At 41.2% G+C, this 24,179-nt stretch overlaps 8 protein-coding genes across 9 annotated transcripts; 3 read left to right on the forward strand and 5 right to left on the reverse strand.

Annotated features, from left to right (window-relative positions):
- Positions 1-266: 266 nt before the first annotated feature.
- Positions 267-3,542, forward strand: LOC125959337 (histidine-rich protein PFHRP-II-like). The gene is made up of 2 exons (XM_049692156.1): positions 267-983; positions 2,772-3,542. The coding sequence occupies exons 1-2, from the start codon at positions 267-269 to the stop codon at positions 3,540-3,542; spliced, it is 1,488 nt and encodes a 495-aa protein (XP_049548113.1).
- Positions 3,543-5,316: 1,774 nt separating this feature from the next.
- LOC125959338 (histidine-rich protein PFHRP-II-like) lies at positions 5,317-8,603 on the forward strand. The gene is made up of 2 exons (XM_049692157.1): positions 5,317-6,033; positions 7,833-8,603. Exons 1-2 carry the CDS (start codon positions 5,317-5,319, stop codon positions 8,601-8,603), a joined length of 1,488 nt encoding a protein of 495 aa, XP_049548114.1.
- A 1,699-nt stretch (positions 8,604-10,302) lies between these two features.
- Positions 10,303-11,134, forward strand: LOC125960007 (cuticle protein 8-like). The gene has a single exon (XM_049693101.1). It carries the CDS (start codon positions 10,379-10,381, stop codon positions 11,132-11,134), a length of 756 nt encoding a protein of 251 aa, XP_049549058.1. The 5' UTR covers positions 10,303-10,378.
- Positions 11,135-11,323: 189 nt separating this feature from the next.
- LOC125960005 (uncharacterized) lies at positions 11,324-12,675 on the reverse strand. Its single transcript, XM_049693099.1, has 4 exons — positions 12,419-12,675; positions 12,087-12,322; positions 11,829-12,026; positions 11,324-11,763 (listed from the first exon to the last, which is right to left on the reverse strand). The coding sequence occupies exons 1-4, from the start codon at positions 12,542-12,544 to the stop codon at positions 11,538-11,540; spliced, it is 786 nt and encodes a 261-aa protein (XP_049549056.1). The 5' UTR covers positions 12,545-12,675; the 3' UTR covers positions 11,324-11,537.
- Positions 12,676-12,997: 322 nt separating this feature from the next.
- LOC125960011 (cuticle protein 8-like) lies at positions 12,998-13,715 on the reverse strand. The gene is made up of 2 exons (XM_049693104.1): positions 13,668-13,715; positions 12,998-13,596 (listed from the first exon to the last, which is right to left on the reverse strand). The coding sequence occupies exons 1-2, from the start codon at positions 13,677-13,679 to the stop codon at positions 13,030-13,032; spliced, it is 579 nt and encodes a 192-aa protein (XP_049549061.1). The 5' UTR covers positions 13,680-13,715; the 3' UTR covers positions 12,998-13,029.
- A 1,007-nt stretch (positions 13,716-14,722) lies between these two features.
- On the reverse strand, positions 14,723-15,769 carry LOC125960012 (cuticle protein 7-like). Its single transcript, XM_049693105.1, has 2 exons — positions 15,656-15,769; positions 14,723-15,564 (listed from the first exon to the last, which is right to left on the reverse strand). The coding sequence occupies exons 1-2, from the start codon at positions 15,665-15,667 to the stop codon at positions 15,013-15,015; spliced, it is 564 nt and encodes a 187-aa protein (XP_049549062.1). The 5' UTR covers positions 15,668-15,769; the 3' UTR covers positions 14,723-15,012.
- Positions 15,770-16,796: 1,027 nt separating this feature from the next.
- On the reverse strand, positions 16,797-18,155 carry LOC125960003 (uncharacterized). The gene is made up of 2 exons (XM_049693097.1): positions 18,025-18,155; positions 16,797-17,952 (listed from the first exon to the last, which is right to left on the reverse strand). The coding sequence occupies exons 1-2, from the start codon at positions 18,034-18,036 to the stop codon at positions 16,978-16,980; spliced, it is 987 nt and encodes a 328-aa protein (XP_049549054.1). The 5' UTR covers positions 18,037-18,155; the 3' UTR covers positions 16,797-16,977.
- A 2,179-nt stretch (positions 18,156-20,334) lies between these two features.
- LOC125960013 (larval cuticle protein A2B-like) lies at positions 20,335-23,272 on the reverse strand. Of its 2 annotated transcripts, none has more exons than XM_049693107.1 (2): positions 23,239-23,272; positions 20,335-20,746 (listed from the first exon to the last, which is right to left on the reverse strand). In XM_049693107.1, the coding sequence occupies exons 1-2, from the start codon at positions 23,248-23,250 to the stop codon at positions 20,351-20,353; spliced, it is 408 nt and encodes a 135-aa protein (XP_049549064.1). In that variant the 5' UTR covers positions 23,251-23,272; the 3' UTR covers positions 20,335-20,350. The 2 variants fall into 2 exon arrangements, with proteins under 2 accessions (XP_049549064.1, XP_049549063.1); XM_049693106.1 differs by lacking the exon at positions 23,239-23,272 and adding an exon at positions 20,814-20,866.
- Positions 23,273-24,179: the final 907 nt, after the last annotated feature.

The raw sequence follows: 24,179 nt of genomic DNA on the forward strand, positions 1-24,179 counted from the left end.
AGCAGACAGAGAGGCAAAGAAAATAATTCTGGACAATGTCGGCACGGTATTACAAGAAAGTAGATCACTAAAATCAAGGACAACCGGGGGCTCGTTCCTTTCAGCGTGAAAGCAGCTGCGGCTGTAGTATATAAGCCATGCCCACCATATCGATGAAGCATTCACTATCCATACGATCACGTGTTCACAGCTTCTCCAGGATCATACTAGTTCCAGAGATCGCCTGTAATATTCGATTACAGTAATACACAAAACCAATCGGCGTAATGGCCTTCAAGTTCGTCGCATTTGCAACGCTGATCGCTGCTGCCAGCGCAGGACTACTTCCGGTAGCTCAACATGGAGCCATCGCGACATCCCACTCTACCATCCAGCACCATGTGGCTCCAGCTGTCCACCATGTGGCACCAGCTGTTCACCATGTAGGAGCTATCCATGCTCAACCCGCTGTGTATCATCACACTCCTGCTATTGTGAAGACCATCGCGCAACCTACGATCATCAAGTCAGTGGAGCATCACGCGCCTGCCAACTACGAGTTCTCTTACTCCGTCCACGATGGTCACACCGGAGACATCAAGAGCCAGCACGAAACTCGCCACGGAGATGAGGTGCATGGCCAGTACTCCTTGTTGGACTCCGATGGTCATCATCGTATCGTCGACTATCATGCTGACCACCACTCAGGATTCAACGCAGTCGTCCGTCGTGAACCTTCCGGTGTGAAGATCGCCCAGCCAGTCCACAAAGTGATCGCTCAGCCAGTGCACGTGTCGAGCTATGCTCATGCTCCAGTCGCTCATTCTACCATCCAGCATCATCATGCTGCCCCAATCGCACACATTGCTGCGCCGATTGCACATCATGCTGCCCCGATCGCCCATTATGCTGCGCCAGTTGTGCATCATGCTGCCCCGATCGCACACATTGCTGCGCCGATTGCTCATCATGCCGCTCCGATCGCTCACTCCTCCTCCAGCATTGTTCATGGAGCCAGCCACCTCAGCCATCATCATTACTAAAAGTCCCTAGGAATGTATGAATGTAGAATAATGAGTTGATTAGTGTGAAGAATCAAGAATCAATACATGCAAGTCTCATAAAAATATCATCGATGTTTGTTTTTTTCAGATTTATTAAACTAATGAGAAAATATCCGAAATGATATAGCCTCTTAGTAGAACGAGATTGATAAGGTGATCGCCATTTTAGAATCAAATAATTCTGAGCTCATTGGGATTCAGTATCTATAGAACATTTCCAGTTGTATCACATCCACCATAAACTAATGAATCTATTTGAATTGGTTGGATGATCCAATCATGTCACTTTTGATGAATGTTATAATAAAAACCATGTGAACGCAACTATGTGACTAATATGCTTTACGTCATCTGTTAGTTGAATTGATAGAAATTATAGAAAGAAAGTAGAAAGTCTGTATAAGGTATATAGCTGTACTCTTTAGAAAATGCAATACTCACTCTTTCATGCGGATTTGAATAGTAAGACCTACTAGAAGGGACCTGTAAGGATGGTTGAACTAATCCAAAAGAAAATGAAAATTGAGATAATAAATGCTGTAAAGCTTAAAAGATTATAAAGTTTCCAGATTGCCGATTCATTATCTGCAACAACATTAAATTTTGATATTCTATTAGAAAGTGTTTATTGGAAAGAAATATGAACGATATTACCTCTGTTTTGAAGTAAGTAGGGCTAAGAATCGTAAGATCGGGTGCCATTTAAATAGTCGCAATAGAAAAAAAAAAGATTATCGAAACATCTTTTTGCGTCGTTCTAACATCTAAAACTATAAGACGTTTTGAAAGCTTCAGAATGTGAGTGACAGATAGAAACGGCATTTTGCTTTTTTCCGTTGTCATCCTAATCATTTTATCCGTGGTGTATGTTGTCTAACTGTCCTACAAAATGGTTAGATTTTTTCTAAAGAATAATTTCCTCCCCGATGTTTGACATTCACACAAAACATGGCAATAAAATTTCCAAGCTGGAAGGCGTAAAAAGTAGCTCACGAGTAACGCGCATTTGCCAGATAATCTCGGGCAGATACAAGTACTTTTCATACATTTAGCCATATAATCTGCTGATCTTGATGCAGAATTAAGGACAAACGGAGATGTAATTCTTCACATGCAAGCTTTAATGACAGTATCTTAACATAGCAATACGATTTAAAAGAGTTTAGTTTATAAGTTAAGTATACTAATCAATAAATTAGAGTATCTACAGTTTCTCTTCATGGAAGTCTAACTAAACACTATTTTTGATTGAACAAATATGACCTCAACTTTCCAGATTATGAGAAATTTGATTGAATAATAAATGGACCCAGACTCATAGCCAAACATTCGATTTGCGTTTTGAAAGATGGGGAAAAAAGAGAGGAAGAATTTGAATAATTTTGCAATCCCTAACATTGTAGGTATGAACACCACTTTTCCTGAAAATACCTTACCTTTTCCTGAAACCCTCGCAGCAAAAGTACATAAACAGCACAGCAGACAGAGAGGCAAAGAAAATAATTCTGGACAATGTCGGCACGGTATTACAAGAAAGTAGATCACTAAAATCAAGGACAACCGGGGGCTCGTTCCTTTCAGCGTGAAAGCAGCTGCGGCTGTACTATATAAGCCATGCCCACCATATCGATGAAGCATTCACTATCCATACGATCACGTGTTCACAGCTTCTCCAGGATCATACTAGTTCCAGAGATCGCCTCTAATATTCGATTACAGTAATACACAAAACCAATCGGCGTAATGGCCTTCAAGTTCGTCGCATTTGCAACGCTGATCGCTGCTGCCAGCGCAGGACTACTTCCGGTAGCTCAACATGGAGCCATCGCGACATCCCACTCTACCATCCAGCACCATGTGGCTCCAGCTGTCCACCATGTGGCACCAGCTGTTCACCATGTAGGAGCTATCCATGCTCAACCCGCTGTCTATCATCACACTCCTGCTATTGTGAAGACCATCGCGCAACCTACGATCATCAAGTCAGTGGAGCATCACGCGCCTGCCAACTACGAGTTCTCTTACTCCGTCCACGATGGTCACACCGGAGACATCAAGAGCCAGCACGAAACTCGCCACGGAGATGAGGTGCATGGCCAGTACTCCTTGTTGGACTCCGATGGTCATCATCGTATCGTCGACTATCATGCTGACCACCACTCAGGATTCAACGCAGTCGTCCGTCGTGAACCTTCCGGTGTGAAGATCGCCCAGCCAGTCCACAAAGTGATCGCTCAGCCAGTGCACGTGTCGAGCTATGCTCATGCTCCAGTCGCTCATTCTACCATCCAGCATCATCATGCTGCCCCAATCGCACACATTGCTGCGCCGATTGCACATCATGCTGCCCCGATCGCCCATTATGCTGCGCCAGTTGTGCATCATGCTGCCCCGATCGCACACATTGCTGCGCCGATTGCTCATCATGCCGCTCCGATCGCTCACTCCTCCTCCAGCATTGTTCATGGAGCCAGCCACCTCAGCCATCATCATTACTAAAAGTCCCTAGGAATGTATGAATGTAGAATAATGAGTTGATTAGTGTGAAGAATCAAGAATCAATACATGCAAGTCTCATAAAAATATCATCGATGTTTGTTTTTTCTGATTTATTAAACTAATGAGAAAATATCCGAAATGATATAGCCTCTTAGTAGAACGAGATTGATAAGGTGATCGCCATTTTAGAATCAAATAATTCTGAGCTCATTGGGATTCAGTATCTATAGAACATTTCCAGTTGTATCACATCCACCATAAACTAATGAATCTATTTGAATTGGTTGGATGATCCAATCATGTCACTTTTGATGAATGTTATAATAAAAACCATATGAACGCAACTATGTGACTAATATGCTTTACGTCATCTGTTAGTTGAATTGATAGAAATTATAGAAAGAAAGTAGAAAGTCTGTATAAGGTATATAGTTGTACTCTTTAGAAAATGCAATACTCACTCTTTCATGCGGATTTGAATAGTAAGACCTACTAGAAGGGACCTGTAAGGATGGTTGAACTAATCCAAAAGAAAATGAAAATTGAGATAATAAATGCTGTAAAGCTTAAAAGATTATAAAGTTTCCAGATTGCCGATTCATTATCTGCAACAACATTAAATTTTGATATTCTATTAGAAAGTGTTTATTGGAAAGAAATATGAACGATATTACCTCTGTTTTGAAGTAAGTAGGGCTAAGAATCGTAAGATCGGGTGCCATTTAAATAGTCGCAATAGAAAAAAAAACGATTATCGAAGCATCTTTTTGCGTCGTTCTAACATCTAAAACTATGAGACGTTTTGAAAGCTTCAGAATGTGAGTGACAGATAGAAACGGCATTTTGCTTTTTTCCGTTGTCATCCTAATCATTTTATCCGTGGTGTATGTTGTCTAACTGTCCTACAAAATGGTTAGATTTTTTCTAAAGAATAATTTCCTCCCCGATGTTTGACATTCACACAAAACATGGCAATAAAATTTCCAAGCTGGAAGGCGTAAAAAGTAGCTCACGAGTAACGCGCATTTGCCAGATAATCTCGGGAAGATACAAGTACTTTTCATACATTTAGCCATATAATCTGCTGATCTTGATGCAGAATTAAGGACAAACGGAGATGTAATTCTTCTTTATTATTTCACATGCAAGCTTTAATGACAGTATCTTAACATAGCAATACGATTTAAAAGAGTTTAGTTTATAAGTTAAGTATGCTAATCAATAAATTAGAGTATCTACAGTTTCTCTTCATGGAAGTCTAACTAAACACTATTTTTGATTGAACAAATATGACCTCAACTTTCCAGATTATGAGAAATTTGATTGAATAATAAATGGACCCAGACTCATAGCCAAACATTCGATTTGCGTTTTGAAAGATGCGGAAAAAAGAGAGGAAGAATTTGAATAATTTTGCAATCCCTAACATTGTAGGTATGAACACCACTTTTCCTGAAAATACCTTACCTTTTCCTGAAACCCTCGCAGCAAAAGTACATAAACAGCACAGCAGACAGAGAGGCAAAGAAAATAATTCTGGACAATGTCGGCACGGTATTACAAGAAAGTAGATCACTAAAATCAAGGACAACCGGGGGCTCGTTCCTTTCAGCGTGAAAGCAGCTGCGGCTGTAGTATATAAGCCATGCCCACCATATCGATGAAGCATTCACTATCCATACGATCACGTGTTCACAGCTTCTCCAGGATCATACTAGTTCCAGAGATCGCCTCTAATATTCGATTACAGTAATACACAAAACCAATCGGCGTAATGGCCTTCAAGTTCGTCGCATTTGCAACGTTGATCGCTGCTGCCAGCGCAGGACTACTTCCGGTAGCTCAACATGGAGCCATCGCGACATCCCACTCTACCATCCAGCACCATGTGGCTCCAGCTGTCCACCATGTGGCACCAGCTGTTCACCATGTAGGAGCTATCCATGCTCAACCCGCTGTGTATCATCACACTCCTGCTATTGTGAAGACCATCGCGCAACCTACGATCATCAAGTCAGTGGAGCATCACGCGCCTGCCAACTACGAGTTCTCTTACTCCGTCCACGATGGTCACACCGGAGACATCAAGAGCCAGCACGAAACTCGCCACGGAGATGAGGTGCATGGCCAGTACTCCTTGTTGGACTCCGATGGTCATCATCGTATCGTCGACTATCATGCTGACCACCACTCAGGATTCAACGCAGTCGTCCGTCGTGAACCTTCCGGTGTGAAGATCGCCCAGCCAGTCCACAAAGTGATCGCTCAGCCAGTGCACGTGTCGAGCTATGCTCATGCTCCAGTCGCTCATTCTACCATCCAGCATCATCATGCTGCCCCAATCGCACACATTGCTGCGCCGATTGCACATCATGCTGCCCCGATCGCCCATTATGCTGCGCCAGTTGTGCATCATGCTGCCCCGATCGCACACATTGCTGCGCCGATTGCTCATCATGCCGCTCCGATCGCTCACTCCTCCTCCAGCATTGTTCATGGAGCCAGCCACCTCAGCCATCATCATTACTAAAAGTCCCTAGGAATGTATGAATGTAGAATAATGAGTTGATTAGTGTGAAGAATCAAGAATCAATACATGCAAGTCTCATAAAAATATCATCGATGTTTGTTTTTTTCAGATTTATTAAACTAATGAGAAAATATCCGAAATGATATAGCCTCTTAGTAGAACGAGATTGATAAGGTGATCGCCATTTTAGAATCAAATAATTCTGAGCTCATTGGGATTCAGTATCTATAGAACATTTCCAGTTGTATCACATCCACCATAAACTAATGAATCTATTTTAATTGGTTGGATGATCCAATCATGTCACTTTTGATGAATGTTATAATAAAAACCATGTGAACGCAACTATGTGACTAATATGCTTTACGTCATCTGTTAGTTGAATTGATAGAAATTATAGAAAGAAAGTAGAAAGTCTGTATAAGGTATATAGCTGTACTCTTTAGAAAATGCAATACTCACTCTTTCATGCGGATTTGAATAGTAAGACCTACTAGAAGGGACCTGTAAGGATGGTTGAACTAATCCAAAAGAAAATGAAAATTGAGATAATAAATGCTGTAAAGCTTAAAAGATTATAAAGTTTCCAGATTGCCGATTCATTATCTGCAACAACATTAAATTTTGATATTCTATTAGAAAGTGTTTATTGGAAAGAAATATGAACGATATTACCTCTGTTTTGAAGTAAGTAGGGCTAAGAATCGTAAGATCGGGTGCCATTTAAATAGTCGCAATAGAAAAAAAAAAGATTATCGAAGCATCTTTTTGCGTCGTTCTAACATCTAAAACTATAAGACGTTTTGAAAGCTTCAGAATGTGAGTGACAGATAGAAACGGCATTTTGCTTTTTTCCGTTGTCATCCTAATCATTTTATCCGTGGTGTATGTTGTCTAACTGTCCTACAAAATGGTTAGATTTTTTCTAAAGAATAATTTCCTCCCCGATGTTTGACATTCACACAAAACATGGCAATAAAATTTCCAAGCTGGAAGGCGTAAAAAGTAGCTCACGAGTAACGCGCATTTGCCAGATAATCTCGGGCAGATACAAGTACTTTTCATACATTTAGCCATATAATCTGCTGATCTTGATGCAGAATTAAGGACAAACGGAGATGTAATTCTTCTTTATTATTTCACATGCAAGCTTTAATGACAGTATCTTAACATAGCAATACGATTTAAAAGAGTTTAGTTTATAAGTTAAGTATGCTAATCAATAAATTAGAGTATCTACAGTTTCTCTTCATGGAAGTCTAACTAAACACTATTTTTGATTGAACAAATATGACCTCAACTTTCCAGATTATGAGAAATTTGATTGAATAATAAATGGACCCAGACTCATAGCCAAACATTCGATTTGCGTTTTGAAAGATGGGGAAAAAAGAGAGGAAGAATTTGAATAATTTTGCAATCCCTAACATTGTAGGTATGAACACCACTTTTCCTGAAAATACCTTACCTTTTCCTGAAACCCTCGCAGCAAAAGTACATAAACAGCACAGCAGACAGAGAGGCAAAGAAAATAATTCTGGACAATGTCGGCACGGTATTACAAGAAAGTAGATCACTAAAATCAAGGACAACCGGGGGCTCGTTCCTTTCAGCGTGAAAGCAGCTGCGGCTGTAGTATATAAGCCATGCCCACCATATCGATGAAGCATTCACTATCCATACGATCACGTGTTCACAGCTTCTCCAGGATCATACTAGTTCCAGAGATCGCCTCTAATATTCGATTACAGTAATACACAAAACCAATCGGCGTAATGGCCTTCAAGTTCGTCGCATTTGCAACGCTGATCGCTGCTGCCAGCGCAGGACTACTTCCGGTAGCTCAACATGGAGCCATCGCGACATCACACTCTACCATCCAGCACCATGTGGCTCCAGCTGTCCACCATGTGGCGCCAGCTGTTCACCATGTAGGAGCTATCCATGCTCAACCCGCTGTGTATCATCACACTCCTGCTATTGTGAAGACCATCGCGCAACCTACGATCATCAAGTCAGTGGAGCATCACGCGCCTGCCAACTACGAGTTCTCTTACTCCGTCCACGATGGTCACACCGGAGACATCAAGAGCCAGCACGAAACTCGCCACGGAGATGAGGTGCATGGCCAGTACTCCTTGTTGGACTCCGATGGTCATCATCGTATCGTCGACTATCATGCTGACCACCACTCAGGATTCAACGCAGTCGTCCGTCGTGAACCTTCCGGTGTGAAGATCGCCCAGCCAGTCCACAAAGTGATCGCTCAGCCAGTGCACGTGTCGAGCTATGCTCATGCTCCAGTCGCTCATTCTACCATCCAGCATCATCATGCTGCCCCAATCGCACACATTGCTGCGCCGATTGCACATCATGCTGCCCCGATCGCCCATTATGCTGCGCCAGTTGTGCATCATGCTGCCCCGATCGCACACATTGCTGCGCCGATTGCTCATCATGCCGCTCCGATCGCTCACTCCTCCTCCAGCATTGTTCATGGAGCCAGCCACCTCAGCCATCATCATTACTAAAAGTCCCTAGGAATGTATGAATGTAGAATAATGAGTTGATTAGTGTGAAGAATCAAGAATCAATACATGCAAGTCTCATAAAAATATCATCGATGTTTGTTTTTTTCAGATTTATTAAACTAATGAGAAAATATCCGAAATGATATAGCCTCTTAGTAGAACGAGATTGATAAGGTGATCGCCATTTTAGAATCAAATAATTCTGAGCTCATTGGGATTCAGTATCTATAGAACATTTCCAGTTGTATCACATCCACCATAAACTAATGAATCTATTTTAATTGGTTGGATGATCCAATCATGTCACTTTTGATGAATGTTATAATAAAAACCATGTGAACGCAACTATGTGACTAATATGCTTTACGTCATCTGTTAGTTGAATTGATAGAAATTATAGAAAGAAAGTAGAAAGTCTGTATAAGGTATATAGCTGTACTCTTTAGAAAATGCAATACTCACTCTTTCATGCGGATTTGAATAGTAAGACCTACTAGAAGGGACCTGTAAGGATGGTTGAACTAATCCAAAAGAAAATGAAAATTGAGATAATAAATGCTGTAAAGCTTAAAAGATTATAAAGTTTCCAGATTGCCGATTCATTATCTGCAACAACATTAAATTTTGATATTCTATTAGAAAGTGTTTATTGGAAAGAAATATGAACGATATTACCTCTGTTTTGAAGTAAGTAGGGCTAAGAATCGTAAGATCGGGTGCCATTTAAATAGTCGCAATAGAAAAAAAAAAGATTATCGAAGCATCTTTTTGCGTCGTTCTAACATCTAAAACTATAAGACGTTTTGAAAGCTTCAGAATGTGAGTGACAGATAGAAACGGCATTTTGCTTTTTTCCGTTGTCATCCTAATCATTTTATCCGTGGTGTATGTTGTCTAACTGTCCTACAAAATGGTTAGATTTTTTCTAAAGAATAATTTCCTCCCCGATGTTTGACATTCACACAAAACATGGCAATAAAATTTCCAAGCTGGAAGGCGTAAAAAGTAGCTCACGAGTAACGCGCATTTGCCAGATAATCTCGGGCAGATACAAGTACTTTTCATACATTTAGCCATATAATCTGCTGATCTTGATGCAGAATTAAGGACAAACGGAGATGTAATTCTTCTTTATTATTTCACATGCAAGCTTTAATGACAGTATCTTAACATAGCAATACGATTTAAAAGAGTTTAGTTTATAAGTTAAGTATGCTAATCAATAAATTAGAGTATCTACAGTTTCTCTTCATGGAAGTCTAACTAAACACTATTTTTGATTGAACAAATATGACCTCAACTTTCCAGATTATGAGAAATTTGATTGAATAATAAATGGACCCAGACTCATAGCCAAACATTCGATTTGCGTTTTGAAAGATGGGGAAAAAAGAGAGGAAGAATTTGAATAATTTTGCAATCCCTAACATTGTAGGTATGAACACCACTTTTCCTGAAAATACCTTACCTTTTCCTGAAACCCTCGCAGCAAAAGTACATAAACAGCACAGCAGACAGAGAGGCAAAGAAAATAATTCTGGACAATGTCGGCACGGTATTACAAGAAAGTAGATCACTAAAATCAAGGACAACCGGGGGCTCGTTCCTTTCAGCGTGAAAGCAGCTGCGGCTGTACTATATAAGCCATGCCCACCATATCGATGAAGCATTCACTATCCATACAATCACGTGTTCACAGCTTCTCCAGGATCATACTAGTTCCAGAGATCGCCTCTAATATTCGATTACAGTAATACACAAAACCAATCGGCGTAATGGCCTTCAAGTTCGTCGCATTTGCAACGCTGATCGCTGCTGCCAGCGCAGGACTACTTCCGGTAGCTCAACATGGAGCCATCGCGACATCCCACTCTACCATCCAGCACCATGTGGCTCCAGCTGTCCACCATGTGGCACCAGCTGTTCACCATGTAGGAGCTATCCATGCTCAACCCGCTGTGTATCATCACACTCCTGCTATTGTGAAGACCATCGCGCAACCTACGATCATCAAGTCAGTGGAGCATCACGCGCCTGCCAACTACGAGTTCTCTTACTCCGTCCACGATGGTCACACCGGAGACATCAAGAGCCAGCACGAAACTCGCCACGGAGATGAGGTGCATGGCCAGTACTCCTTGTTGGACTCCGATGGTCATCATCGTATCGTCGACTATCATGCTGACCACCACTCAGGATTCAACGCAGTCGTCCGTCGTGAACCTTCCGGTGTGAAGATCGCCCAGCCAGTCCACAAAGTGATCGCTCAGCCAGTGCACGTGTCGAGCTATGCTCATGCTCCAGTCGCTCATTCTACCATCCAGCATCATCATGCTGCCCCAATCGCACACATTGCTGCGCCGATTGCACATCATGCTGCCCCGATCGCCCATTATGCTGCGCCAGTTGTGCATCATGCTGCCCCGATCGCACACATTGCTGCGCCGATTGCTCATCATGCCGCTCCGATCGCTCACTCCTCCTCCAGCATTGTTCATGGAGCCAGCCACCTCAGCCATCATCATTACTAAAAGTCCCTAGGAAATGAATGTAGAATAATGAGTTGATTAGTGTGAAGAATCAAGTATCAATACATGCAAGTCTCATAAAAATATCTTCGTTGTTTGGGGATTTTTTTCGTGAGGAAATTAGTGTACATCCTCGGAACGTTTCTAAAGCTCATCCTTTATTGCAGGAACCTTTATTGCAGGACGGGCTGTAAAGCTTTTGCTGCTTCCTCCACTCTTGAATCAGAACTTTCTTCCTACAATCATTGCACTTTGCGAGCGTAGGCGCGATCTGCTCTAGCGTCCGAAATTTTAAATTCAAATGTTTGATTGGGATCCTCGAGCCATCCATTTTCTTTTGTTTTTTAAACCATTCGTAAACTTTTTTTTACTCTATTGCAAACGCGATTGATGTGCCGATTGTGGGTTATGCCCGATGAGTTGGTTTGCTTTCTACGCTGCTGGATAGCCATATTGTTCTACTGACAGGAACATAACCTATTTTCGTGAATATGCGAATTGACTGCTCATTTGACGGAGAGATGAATGCAAGAGCGTGTTGGTTGTCCTGGAACGCTATTTTTCTCGTCATTGCTTTGGCGAGCGTGCTCCCATAGCCTCTATTTGTTTTATTAGGTAGCGTATACAGGTGCCTGAATGAGGATAGAATTATTGTTAATACTAATAAGCATTGTTGCATTCATGCTTTAACGCTTACCCAACACTGTCATGATCGTTTTTAAAAACACATGCCAACAGTGATCCATCCTTTATGTCAAACAGTCCAAATCCACTATTGACGCGTATAGCCGTTTCTATATACCATTTGGATTGTTCGTAGCGATACGGCCAGGTATCATTCAGGAACTGTGCATGTTCTTCTTGCAATGGGCGCAGTGTTACATCTTGAGGAACTCTGTGGGAAGATGTGCATATTAGGAACCCGAATACCGTCTAATTACTACTATTACATTACGTGTAGGTAATTTTACTGGCTTTTTGTTGTGGCACCCAATAATTAAGACAATCGGACAAAATGTGTAACTTTATGTTTCGCGCTTCTGCTACTTGTGATAGATTTTCCTGGATTTCATTATTTCTTTCAATAACGAACACGGGATGCAGTTCCCACTTAATATATTTGGTATCACGGATTGCTTCAGTCAATTCGATGGGTAGATTTTGCAGCGTATGAGGAATAATGAAGATATCCTGTTCACAATTAAGTGGTGTTGAAACATTTGGTTATAGTTTGTAACCTAGAGAAGATAGCAAAATCGTTCCGTTATGGTTTGAGTAATTTCTTACCTTATCTAGCCCGATGGCTACGAATGTAGCATGTTGCTCGATATCCCTATCCTTCAGCACGTAGACAGATTTGCGAAACCTATGTGAAGCATTCTCTAGCTCATTCTCACGAAGAGTTGCTTGCATTCGTTTAATATTTTCCAACAATAAAACAAACTGAACGGCAGATGGCAGGTGACGTTCATAAATTGATATGAGTTGATTGACTTCATCTTCACTCGCTAGACGCAAAGGTTCCTCTTGCTCAAGATTGTAGTTCATCGTGCGGCTTGTATTGAACGACTGATGCCACGGAACACTTGGCTACACCTAATTATCGATTGCGAAAGCTACATTCTGAAAAGGAAAGATAAGATAGCACGAGCGTGTGACCAAGAGGGCGAAACAAAAACAGTGTAATCTTCTGCCTCTTATCTTTCTATGGGTTCTCTTAATCGTAACCTATTGGAAGGATTCCGATGACTACCACTGTACATTGATTGTATGCATAAAACATATTTTTTATGAAAACGTTTTTATATTTTTATATTTAAAAAAGTCTAGCACAAACACATCATTACACATTTTCTTAGTTGCTGGTTAAAAAGAGTGCGGAAGAAACAATTGGACTATTAATAATGAACATCGTAAGCTGGTTGGGCGATTACTTTTTGTACTGGCTGGATCACTTTCACATTTGTCGGTTCGCGACGAACCACCGCGTTGAATCCATTATGGTCATCGGCAGTGTAGTCAACGATACGCTGGTGGCCGTCCGCATCCAGCAGGCTGTATTGACCCTGCACTTGGTCTCCGTGACGGGTCTCGTGTTGGCTCTTGATATCGCCGGTATGAGAATCGTGCACAGAGTAAGAGAACTTGTAATTCGCTGGTGCGTACTGTTCCACCTGTTTAACGTAAGCTGGCTGAGCATAGCTCTTCAGGATGGTAGGCTGCACGTAGCTCTTCACTACCGTCGGTTGGACATAGCTTTTCACTAGTGCAGGCTGGGCGTAGGATTTAACTATTGTCGGTTGTGGTAGCGCATTGATCAAGGCTGGTTGTACGTGTTGCTGCGAGGAATGAGGCTTGAAAAGAGCTGGTTGCGCGAAGTTGATTGGTGCCGCATGGTAAACTGGATTTATCGGTTGCTGTAGTCCTGCATTGGCTACCGCAAAAACTGCGAAAACAGCGAGAAACTACCAAAAACAGAAAAATGTATTTTATAGCACAAGCTGCTCAACTGCTTGACACAGATTCGTCGGCTTACTTTGAATGCCATAGTGTCCAAACGATAGCGTCTACCAGTGTCACCTATCCGATCAGAAGAAACCAAATGAATGACACCATTCTTTAACTGAACACAGTCTTTATATACGCTCTGGTCATGAAATGAAATTCCTTTGTGCACTTCCTTCGAAGAACGGTGTTCAGAGCAGGTCCTTGCCGACGGCGGTGTAACGTCATGCTCTCCTGGTGTGAAAAGAAGACAGCAACTGTTTTCATCAGTTCCGTTGGTTAGCAAAACCGCGGGCAACGTTTGTGCGTCTGTGTAATATTTTCGGAAGTTGAAGGCAATCACGTAAAACAGAGCACCCAACCATCAAGGACAGACTCGTATGGGGAGCTATTGGAACCGGCGGCTGATCCACTTTTTCTTAATTGAACCGTCACTGTTTTAAAAGAAGCATTTTATTCCATAGCAAAGCACATCCGATCGCATCGGTTACAGTTAAATGAACTGTATTCATTTATTGGCAATTTGTGTTTTAAAGTTTGGATCATATTACGAGAATATTTAGTGAAACTAAGTCATAAACTAAGTGAAACAAAGACTGAACATAATCAGCCAGTCTGTCGGTTGGATTTTAATTGGTCTACGCTTGGTAAAATCATGTACAGTCTCAAAATCCACTAGATTTCTGAATAAATTGAAGCAATAATTTGTAAGAATCAGACCTGTTTTAAACAATAAATTAATGCAGGGCATATGGAAATGCTAGCCGAACTGTGATGGACGCTGTATTTTTGATAGAATGAAATCGTCATTGCATATTCATTGTATTATATACAAATATTGAAAAGTTTAAACAGTATTTGCAGTGGTATCACAGGGAACTTCTGGTTGGAGTTTGATTTGTGACATTGCCATTGTACGCGATGAGACATTATAATTGTAACCGTGAAGATACTTTCACGATAATGGTAGAACTTCTTTCTTTTTTTCAAGAACATCCACCATTCGCTTCATCAAGCATGTTTCTCTATTCGAGAATAATTGGCAGCAAATATAGTGTTCTATTTTTGGGAATTGTTTTTTTTATTGTCAGATATTGTCAAATGGGTTCAAGGTTGCAGGTAATATACCACTTTTACAACCATATGCTCATGTTTCTTTCGGTAAGTACTAAACATTTCGCTGCTTAGCGTATGGTATGAATACATATCTGAAAATAAGTTGGTGTTTCTTAAAAATGTATGAGTGTATTTGTACTGTTAATCCTAGGTTTTTTAAAAAAAGAATACGACAGAGGGTGGAAAATAGAATGGGAAAACTAAAGTGCACTCAATCGATGGAAGTCTTATTCAGCGTTGACGTTTAATCCATTTCCTTTTCAGTAATGCGACAGACCAACTGTTTTGATCACAGCAGGAGCCGGCTGCGCGGCAACGATTTTGGTTGGTTGGGCAATTACTTTAGTGATCGCTGGCTGGGCGATGATCTTGTGGACTGCTGGCTGGGGAATCTTGATGTCTGTCGGCTCGCGGTGAACAACGGCGTTGAAACCATTGTGATCATCGGCGGTATACTCGACTGTGCGCTTGTGGCCATCGGAGTCGATCAAGCTGTATTGACCATGCACTTGGTCTCCATGGCGCGTCTCGTGTTGCTGCTTAATATCTCCGGTGTGATCATCATGTACGCCGTAGGAGAAGTCGTACTGGGCATCGTGATCTTCATCAATATGCTTGACAATCGTTGGCTGCGCAAGGGCTTTGACATAAGTGGGCTGAGCTATGGTTTTAACGATCGTAGCTGGTTGAGCCACCGTTTTGATAAGTGTTGGCTGAGACAGATGGGTAGCATAAGCTGCCGGCTGATACGTTTGCTCGATCGGAATAACTCCGGCGGCTGCTACTGCCAGAATGGCAAAAAAGCTAACAAACTGTTGGATTATATAAACCAATGGGAATCGATCAGAATCCATGCTATAGTTAGATATTACGAAAAAAAAATCCGTTAAAAACTATGCTTACTTGGAATGCCATTCTTAAATTTGGCACAAGTGTTCCTGAGCTGAAGATCCAACCTGAACTGATGGCTTAAGTTGCCTAACACATCTCTTTTATACCATGTGCTCTCCAGCAGAATGATCGATGTGTACTGCCTGTCACGGTCAGGCGATCGTACTGGGAAACCCTGCGCTTACCCGGGCCATTTCTTTTCCCTACCGTTGCCATTCTTTCAGTATTTAAAGTATCAGGTTTATTATTACCATTTTGCGCACTGTTGCATTTTTGTGTCGGGTAAAAAAAAAGTCTACCGCTACAACCGACCCACGGCTACGAAAGTCAGGTGAGACGAGATGTTGCTTGCTTCCACTTTATTATCTTCTTTCCTTTTGGCCGACCGCCTCCCCGTCGATATGCCGGCTAGGATTCCTTTTGCTTTTCAAGACACAAGTTCAGATGTTGCATAACCGAACGAGTTGTTCTGCCCCAGGCGAAATGGATGCGTGCTGGTTCGAGGGTCACTCCTTAGATGGTTTACTTTACTTTTGTTTGTATTTTGCCTTCCATTCACCCCGACCGCAGTGTGGAAGGGGAAGACGAAAGAGATGGGAATGAAGCAATTATGCAAGGGGAACTGTTCTTCGTAGCCAGTCAAGCCTATTAAGAGTCTTTGAAGCATGTGAACTATCACACGGGATGTACAAGGAGGAGGAAATGAAAGCTTAGTTACATACAAACTTGCAATACTTTAGCTTTATTTATTGTTGTTGTTGTTGTTGTTGTTGTGATGATCATATGAAGCGGGAGACAGCGTCCGAAGGACTGGTTTTTCGCTTCGTTGCGCGTCAAGGTCGTAGACGATGGTTAACTGGTTCAACGGACCTGAACATATCGGCTTTCACTTTTAAGCATCTTTCTTCTGAAAGTGACGCCACCGTTCTAGTCATTTCGTCCGTACCTGGGAAAGAGGCTTTCGTTTGTTGGATTAAATGTTGGACAAGTATTGGGCAGATATTTGATAAACGATAAACAAAATCGAGATAAACAATGAAATTGTTTGTTTCTAAAGAGCATGGAACGAGAAGTGGCATTCTCGTTTTACCGATAAAATGTTGACACCGAAGCGCCCTTACGTGATGAAATCCGCTATCTGTGGTGCATGAGAATGTATGAGATAAGCCAAACAGCAACGATCGTGTTTCTTCTCGATGTCAGATTGCTTTATTTATGCTGCACAACCACTGTTGCTAGATGAATTTGTGCCTAGTAATGATTTGATACTATACAGGCATGGCAATATTGCCTGAAGTTCCGTTATCAGATTATCGATGGTTTTGTTCCGTGAGCTAGTTGCGGTACTGATAGGCCACCGAGGGAGCTTGGAAGTGAACTTCTGATTGAATGCCCGCGCCAAGCCCTGTAAGGCGACGATCATCACCGGTTTCTTGGCGCTGGTCAGCTCGACGCTCATCTGTATGATCGCCACGCTGTTCCTCGTGATGATCTGGGCGTCGATCATCATCACGATGATCCTCACGGCGGTCGTCACCACGATCATCGCGACGCTCGTCTCGGCGGTCTTCACGGCGTTCCTCGCGGCGGTCTTCACGCCGATCATCACGATGCGTACCATGACGTTCCTCGCGACGATCCTCGTTGCCACTTGCTTCATCCAGCCGCTCGTCACGTCGTTCCTTTCGTCTGTTGTCACGGTTAGCATTCTGTTCATCCCTCTGAGTATCTCGAACCTCCTGCTTGTCACCATGTTGTTCGTCCCGTGCGACACTGGAATCCTGGCCGCTTCTACGTATTTGGTCTACGCGCGATACTGATGTGTATGCTGGGGCAATGATCGTGTCAATTGTGTAGAGTGGGGTTACTGCCTGCGCAGGTACCAACTTCAAGATTCGGTTTAGACGTGGCCGGTTGGCAGGTTCCGTACGCTGCTGTGCGTTGAATCCCGTGTGATCATCTGCTCGGTAGTCAACAATTTGTCGAATACCGTCAGCATCGACCCAGGAATATTGGCCGCGAACATGACCATTTCTTCGGGACTCTTCCTGACTCTTCTGATCGCCTGTTACTGGGTCGTGGACAGAGTACGAAAAATCGTAACCTATCTGATCTTCCTTTCGGTTCTGCAAGGCGGTCTCATACCGACTTTCGGTAGACTGGTGGCGGTTTTCTAAATCAAGACCATGCAGTCGCTGTTGCTGCTGATTTTGTTGCTGTTGCTGTTGCTGCTGCTGCTGATTATGTTGATGTTGATGGTAGTCCTGCAAACTAGCAGCACTGACAGCGGCTACTAGAAACAGAGTGAACTATGCCAAAGATAGTAGAAAAAAAAAGAATATTTATGCCGAAATACAATATTTGTTAAAAAGCTATCCTACCTTAAGGGCCATTTCGGATCACGGTTTTCGCCAGCAATGTACAATTCACGCTGTTACACGAAGCATCTGTTGTGATCAAACTGATATTGATGGTTGGCGAGAGCTTGCTTTTTATAGTAAGATCATTCGCAACCATCATGGAAGGCTCATGAGGTTTTGTAAGCTAATACTACTGGCTCTAATTCTAGTTCTACCCTAAGCGTGAATGGATAGCGAGAACGCCACATAAGTATCATCTTCGATATTGAGTTTCTTTACTGCATGTACGTACCTTTAGATCAACCTTGGCAACACGAGAATTCTTAACGGTAAAATGCGGTCAAATCGTACATAGTAGCCAATATCGTAGACAAGGCAGTCGCAAGCAGTCAAAGAGCTAATTTGTTACCAAAGCAATAACCTACACTTGTTTGGGAGAGTTTTTTTGCGAGCGAAAGTTATTGTAAGAGATGTTGATGTTTATCGATTCAATCTTTATGAACGCTACAGTGATAAAAATAGTGTATTGGGTTCTTGTACTAGATGTATACTTTTTTAATTAAATCAGTTTCATTAAAAAATATTGGTCATATGATCAATATAAATTCTGATAAACGAAAAAAACCCAATCAGTGACCGCATACAAAGCATAATGTATTGATTCGTTAATTATGAATTATTATTTTAAAATAGAATGCGATAGGGGATCGTCTGCAACCATTAACGCTCTATCTGAACATTCGTGTATTAGTAATATTTATTTTTTAACTAGCTGCTCCGACAGACTTCGTACTGTCTTTGATCGGTCGTGGGTTTATCGTAAAAAAGAAACTTGAAAATTTCATTTCAGTAGATATAATTTTATCTATTCCATCATTTGGTCGTATTCGATTTATCAATGAACCAAATCAATAGTTAGGTCAGTTAGTGATGTGGGAAATAGAGATGCGACGTGATTGTAAATGTGACCTGGAAAGTTAACTTGATGATTGAATTTTATGGCTTTACTTTACGCGTCAAATGATGTCATTTGGAACCACGAATTATATTTTCCCATTTTTTTTTATAAAATACTTTGACTTTAATGTTGGGGTTGCACATATCTCGTTAAGTTCATATGCTGTGTATTTAACGGCATTACAATACGACACACTTGATCCATTTTTCCGGTATTCAACCTACGATGATTTACATAGTCACATGGTAGATCATAACTAAAAGCACCGCACCGCAATTTACTCAAACGTCGATCGATCAGATCGAGGGTCTTTCTTCTCTCTCGGACATTCTCGGTGATCATTCTAATCGCAAGCCGTTCCTGATAGATAGGATATGTTGGTATTGTTTTCTATTACTATTCGGTTACTGCTGCTTTATATGTTTGTGCATGCAATTCCGATCGTTTACGATTCATAACCCGCTACGTTGAAAATCGTCAATGATAAGAGGCACGTAAATCAATAATCGAAAATTAATATAATATTTGATCAATTCAAAAACTTCACAACTGAATGAGTTTTTATAATTGTTTCATGTAAATTGACTTGTGAAGCTTAAAGCAACTTCTTGATTAAGTAATGACTTGACTGAACTTAAAAAAAAATTGTTAAGAAAATTTAAACAAACAGTAGACACACCAATAAAAAATGGTATCGATTTCTGCAGCGTTGCCGGTCCCATTGTTATCATTCCACCGCAGGCGCATTTTCTCTCTCTCTCTCTCTCTCTCTCTCTCTCTCTCTTTCTCGTTCTTCTATTGGTTTTATTCGCAACTATATAATTTTCCCACCCATCACTCTGCTCTGCAAGATGTACGGAATGGAGGGTGGTGGTGGTGGATAGGTGAAAAAAGCAAGTAAAAGAGTATTAAGTGAATCCAATCGATTTAGAGACCATCAAAACCTAGGAAACGACACCCATATTGCCCTAGGACGTATTTTAAGAATTGGGCTTGTATGGAGGCCCCCCCCCCCCTTCCCTCGTCGGATATGAACCAAAATTTGTCCCATGGTTTCTCAGGTGTGTATTCGGTGCATAACTTGCGGAGTAATTAATGTTTTTAACATTTAACATAACATTTTTTTAATGTTTTTAATCAAGTGTTAGGGAAGGGCCCCTAAAACCCCCCCATACCAAATTTGGAGTCAATCGGTCTAGCAGTTTCGGAGTCTATAAGGGACATTCGGACAAACAATTCATTTTTATATATATAGAAGATAGAAGATTAGTTGTCAGGACGTATATCTAGAACAGGTTTTGCAGTCAAGCACAGAGGAATACAATTTGTGTTTTAATAGTTTATTGAATTGGAACTATCAATCGTTTTCTCATTTACACTAAGATTCATCTAATAATGGTAATTTTGGTGAACTGGGGCAGCATGATGGTGTTGGGCCTGATGGTGATGCTGGGGCTGGGGAGCCTGGTATCCCTTGACCGGTTCACGGTGCACCTCAGCGATGAATCCACTCTTGCCCTCAACATGGTACTTGACAGTACGCTTGTGGCCATCGGCATCGATCAGGTAGTATTCGCCCTGGGTACTGTCGTCCTTCCGAGCCTCCTGCTGTCCGTGCACATCTCCGGTGTGGTCATCATGAACATCATAGTGATACTCGTAGTGTACTGGTCCATGATGCTCTTCCTCATGGTGGTAGTGTTGAGGCTGGTAATGTGACTGCTGGTGTTGGCCATGATAGCTTTGGGCACTAACAGCAGCGATCAGAGCGATGACGACAACGATCTGTGATAAAGAAAACAGTAAAGTTAAACACGTGGTACTTGCTGGATAGATATCCTTTCTCTATTACCTTGGAATACATTTTGATGAATGGCAGGAGCTTGTTGATTCTACGAAAGGCAAACGTATTATGGTACAGGAAAATGGGGGAGCCTTTCTTTATATAGTCGAGAGAAATGCTGATCGGGTGAATGCTTCGAATAAGGTGTTCGGAGAAATAGGTGCAAAAAGACTGCCAATGTGGGTTTGGTCAAAATTTCAACCGGTTTAACCACATCGCTCTAATTGTTGTGAAAGGATTGTCTGCCACATATTGACGAGTGTTTGTGTAATACTCAACAAGGAAATATAGCATGAACGCGATCGTGTTCGGGAGTGATAAAGTATTGGTAAAAGTATGGCGTAAGATGAATTTCAATGTCAAGGATAAGATTCATTGAAATACATAATGTACGTTTAAATTGATAGATATAAAGCGATATCTAATATGTGACTCAATGGGTATCGATGGGTTTATGTACGATGCATTTCCCGATTCAGGCTTGAAATTTAAGTAATGAGTAGACACCAATGACATGAGACTGTTTCATACGCTTTCCAAATATCTATCTATGAAATTGTGCATTGCCATTATTGTGCTGGTTCAATAATTAATAAATTTCTACCCAGAAATATACTAATGAACCTATAAACGACAAATACCATGTTCTTGTTGAGGTCGTGGGCTTCCCTGCAAAAAACCATACATTGTGATCCTTTTGTACGGAATTTACAGATCAAAATGTTTCACTCCGAAGCCTAAACTACTCTTGCTTCTTTGTACTTTTGAACTGCAAATTGAATGTTTGCTATTTGTCGAAAACGTTACCAGATTGTTGATTTGTCTTTCAGCCGCTATTAATTAGTTGTGTGACAGTTTAAAACAGCAGACATCAGAAATTTGTTCAAATATGGGTCAAAGAGTGTTCAAATACCCACAAATTCAAATATTATTTTATGTGCACACTAGCCACGCATACAGCAACACCATTGCTTTTTGATAGAATGAATAAACATATGCATTTCGAATTGATCAGCAATTAGTGTTGATTGACGCAACTGAATAGTAGTCGAAGAATACTAATAATTGCATACGTTAAGAGCACTAGTGGTGATTAAGGTTGTAATTTCTTGAGAATCTGTTGCTGGCCATGCTGGTTGCTCGTATGTTTGCCACTATAACTTTAAATAGCAACAGATATGATACAGAACAGATTTAAAAATGACAAATGATGTAACATCGCGAACTATGTGAAATAAAATTGTGCAATTTTAAAGCTAGTTAAAAAAAGCTGGCAGTCTCAAATACATGTTTATATTTCTCATTTCAAAAAGAAGAAACACATATTATCAAATCTTCTGGCCGATATCATGGTACTTTAACTCTTGTTACACTTATGATGTTTAGAGCATTGCATTGCACTGGGGCGAAATGTTTGCATTTGATTGTACTTTCAAAATATATAATGAATATATGATAAACACAACAGTATCTAGGTCAGTTACAGTAATTGAGAGATATATAAGCGTACCCTTTCACCGGTGCCATAAAACTACTACTAATTAACGGCGCCCTTAACGGACGAAACAGCATTAGAACCAAATAACAGGATTAGCTGACCGGCAGGATGGCGGAGAGAGCAAGCAATTAAGAAAGAAGAGACAGATATTGACTGGCTCGCGATTAAGGCAGTTGGAGTTTTTTTAATCGCTTGAACCTAAGATGTGATACTATACTAATTACGATTACTACGACTATACTAAACATCAAATTAAAGGATTTGAAAGAACCAACAGCGCTGGCCAAGTCAATACTCTCAAGAGTAGGTTTAGACTGTATAAAAAATCAACTCTAGTGTAGGGTTGTACTTGAAATGGGAGATTTTGAAGTTTGAAGAAATGTCCAGTTAAAACAAAGAGGAATACAATTTGTGTTTTAATAGTTTATTGAATTGGAACTATCAATCGTTTTCTCATTTACACTAAGATTCATCTAATAATGGTAATTTTGGTGAACTGGGGCAGCATGATGGTGTTGGGCCTGATGGTGATGCTGGGGCTGGGGAGCCTGGTATCCCTTGACCGGTTCACGGTGCACCTCAGCGATGAATCCACTCTTGCCCTCAACATAGTACTTGACAGTACGCTTGTGGCCATCGGCATCGATCAGGTAGTATTCGCCCTGGGTACTGTCGTCCTTCCGAGCCTCCTGCTGTCCGTGCACATCTCCGGTGTGGTCATCATGAACATCATAGTGATACTCGTAGTGTACTGGTCCATGATGCTCTTCCTCATGGTGGTAGTGTTGAGGCTGGTAATGTGACTGCTGGTGTTGGCCATGATAGCTTTGGGCACTAACAGCAGCGATCAGAGCGATGACGACAACGATCTGTGATAAAGAAAACAGTAAAGTTAAACACGTGGTACTTGCTGGATAGATATCCTTTCTCTATTACCTTGGAATACATTTTGATGAATGGCAGGAGCTTGTTGATTCTACGAAAGGCAAACGTATTATGGTACAGGAAAATGGGGGAGCCTTTCTTTATATAGTCGAGAGAAATGCTGATCGGGTGAATGCTTCGAATAAGGTGTTCGGAGAAATAGGTGCAAAAAGACTGCCAATGTGGGTTTGGTCAAAATTTCAACCGGTTTAACCACATCGCTCTAATTGTTGTGAAAGGATTGTCTGCCACATATTGACGAGTGTTTGTGTAATACTCAACAAGGAAATATAGCATGAACGCGATCGTGTTCGGGAGTGATAAAGTATTGGTAAAAGTATGGCGTAAGATGAATTTCAATGTCAAGGATAAGATTCATTGAAATACATAATGTACGTTTAAATTGACAGATATAAAGCGATATCTAATATGTGACTCAATGGGTATCGATGGGTTTATGTACGATGCATTTCCCGATTCAGGCTTGAAATTTAAGTAATGAGTAGACACCAATGACATGAGACTGTTTCATACGCTTTCCAAATATCTATCTATGAAATTGTGCATTGCCATTATTGTGCTGGTTCAATAATTAATAAATTTCTACCCAGAAATATACTAATGAACCTATAAACGACAAATACCATGTTCTTGTTGAGGTCGTGGGCTTCCCTGCAAAAAACCATACATTGTGATCCTTTTGTACGGAATTTACAGATCAAAATGTTTCACTCCGAAGCCTAAACTACTCTTGCTTCTTTGTACTTTTGAACTGCAAATTGAATGTTTGCTATTTGTCGAAAACGTTACCAGATTGTTGATTTGTCTTTCAGCCGCTATTAATTAGTTGTGTGACAGTTTAAAACAGCAGACATCAGAAATTTGTTCAAATATGGGTCAAAGAGTGTTCAAATACCCACAAATTCAAGTATTATTTTATGTGCACACTAGCC

The sequence above is a fragment of the Anopheles darlingi genome, chromosome 2 (assembly GCF_943734745.1).
Source record: "Anopheles darlingi chromosome 2, idAnoDarlMG_H_01, whole genome shotgun sequence".
In the NCBI taxonomy this organism is placed as follows: domain Eukaryota; kingdom Metazoa; phylum Arthropoda; class Insecta; order Diptera; family Culicidae; genus Anopheles; species Anopheles darlingi.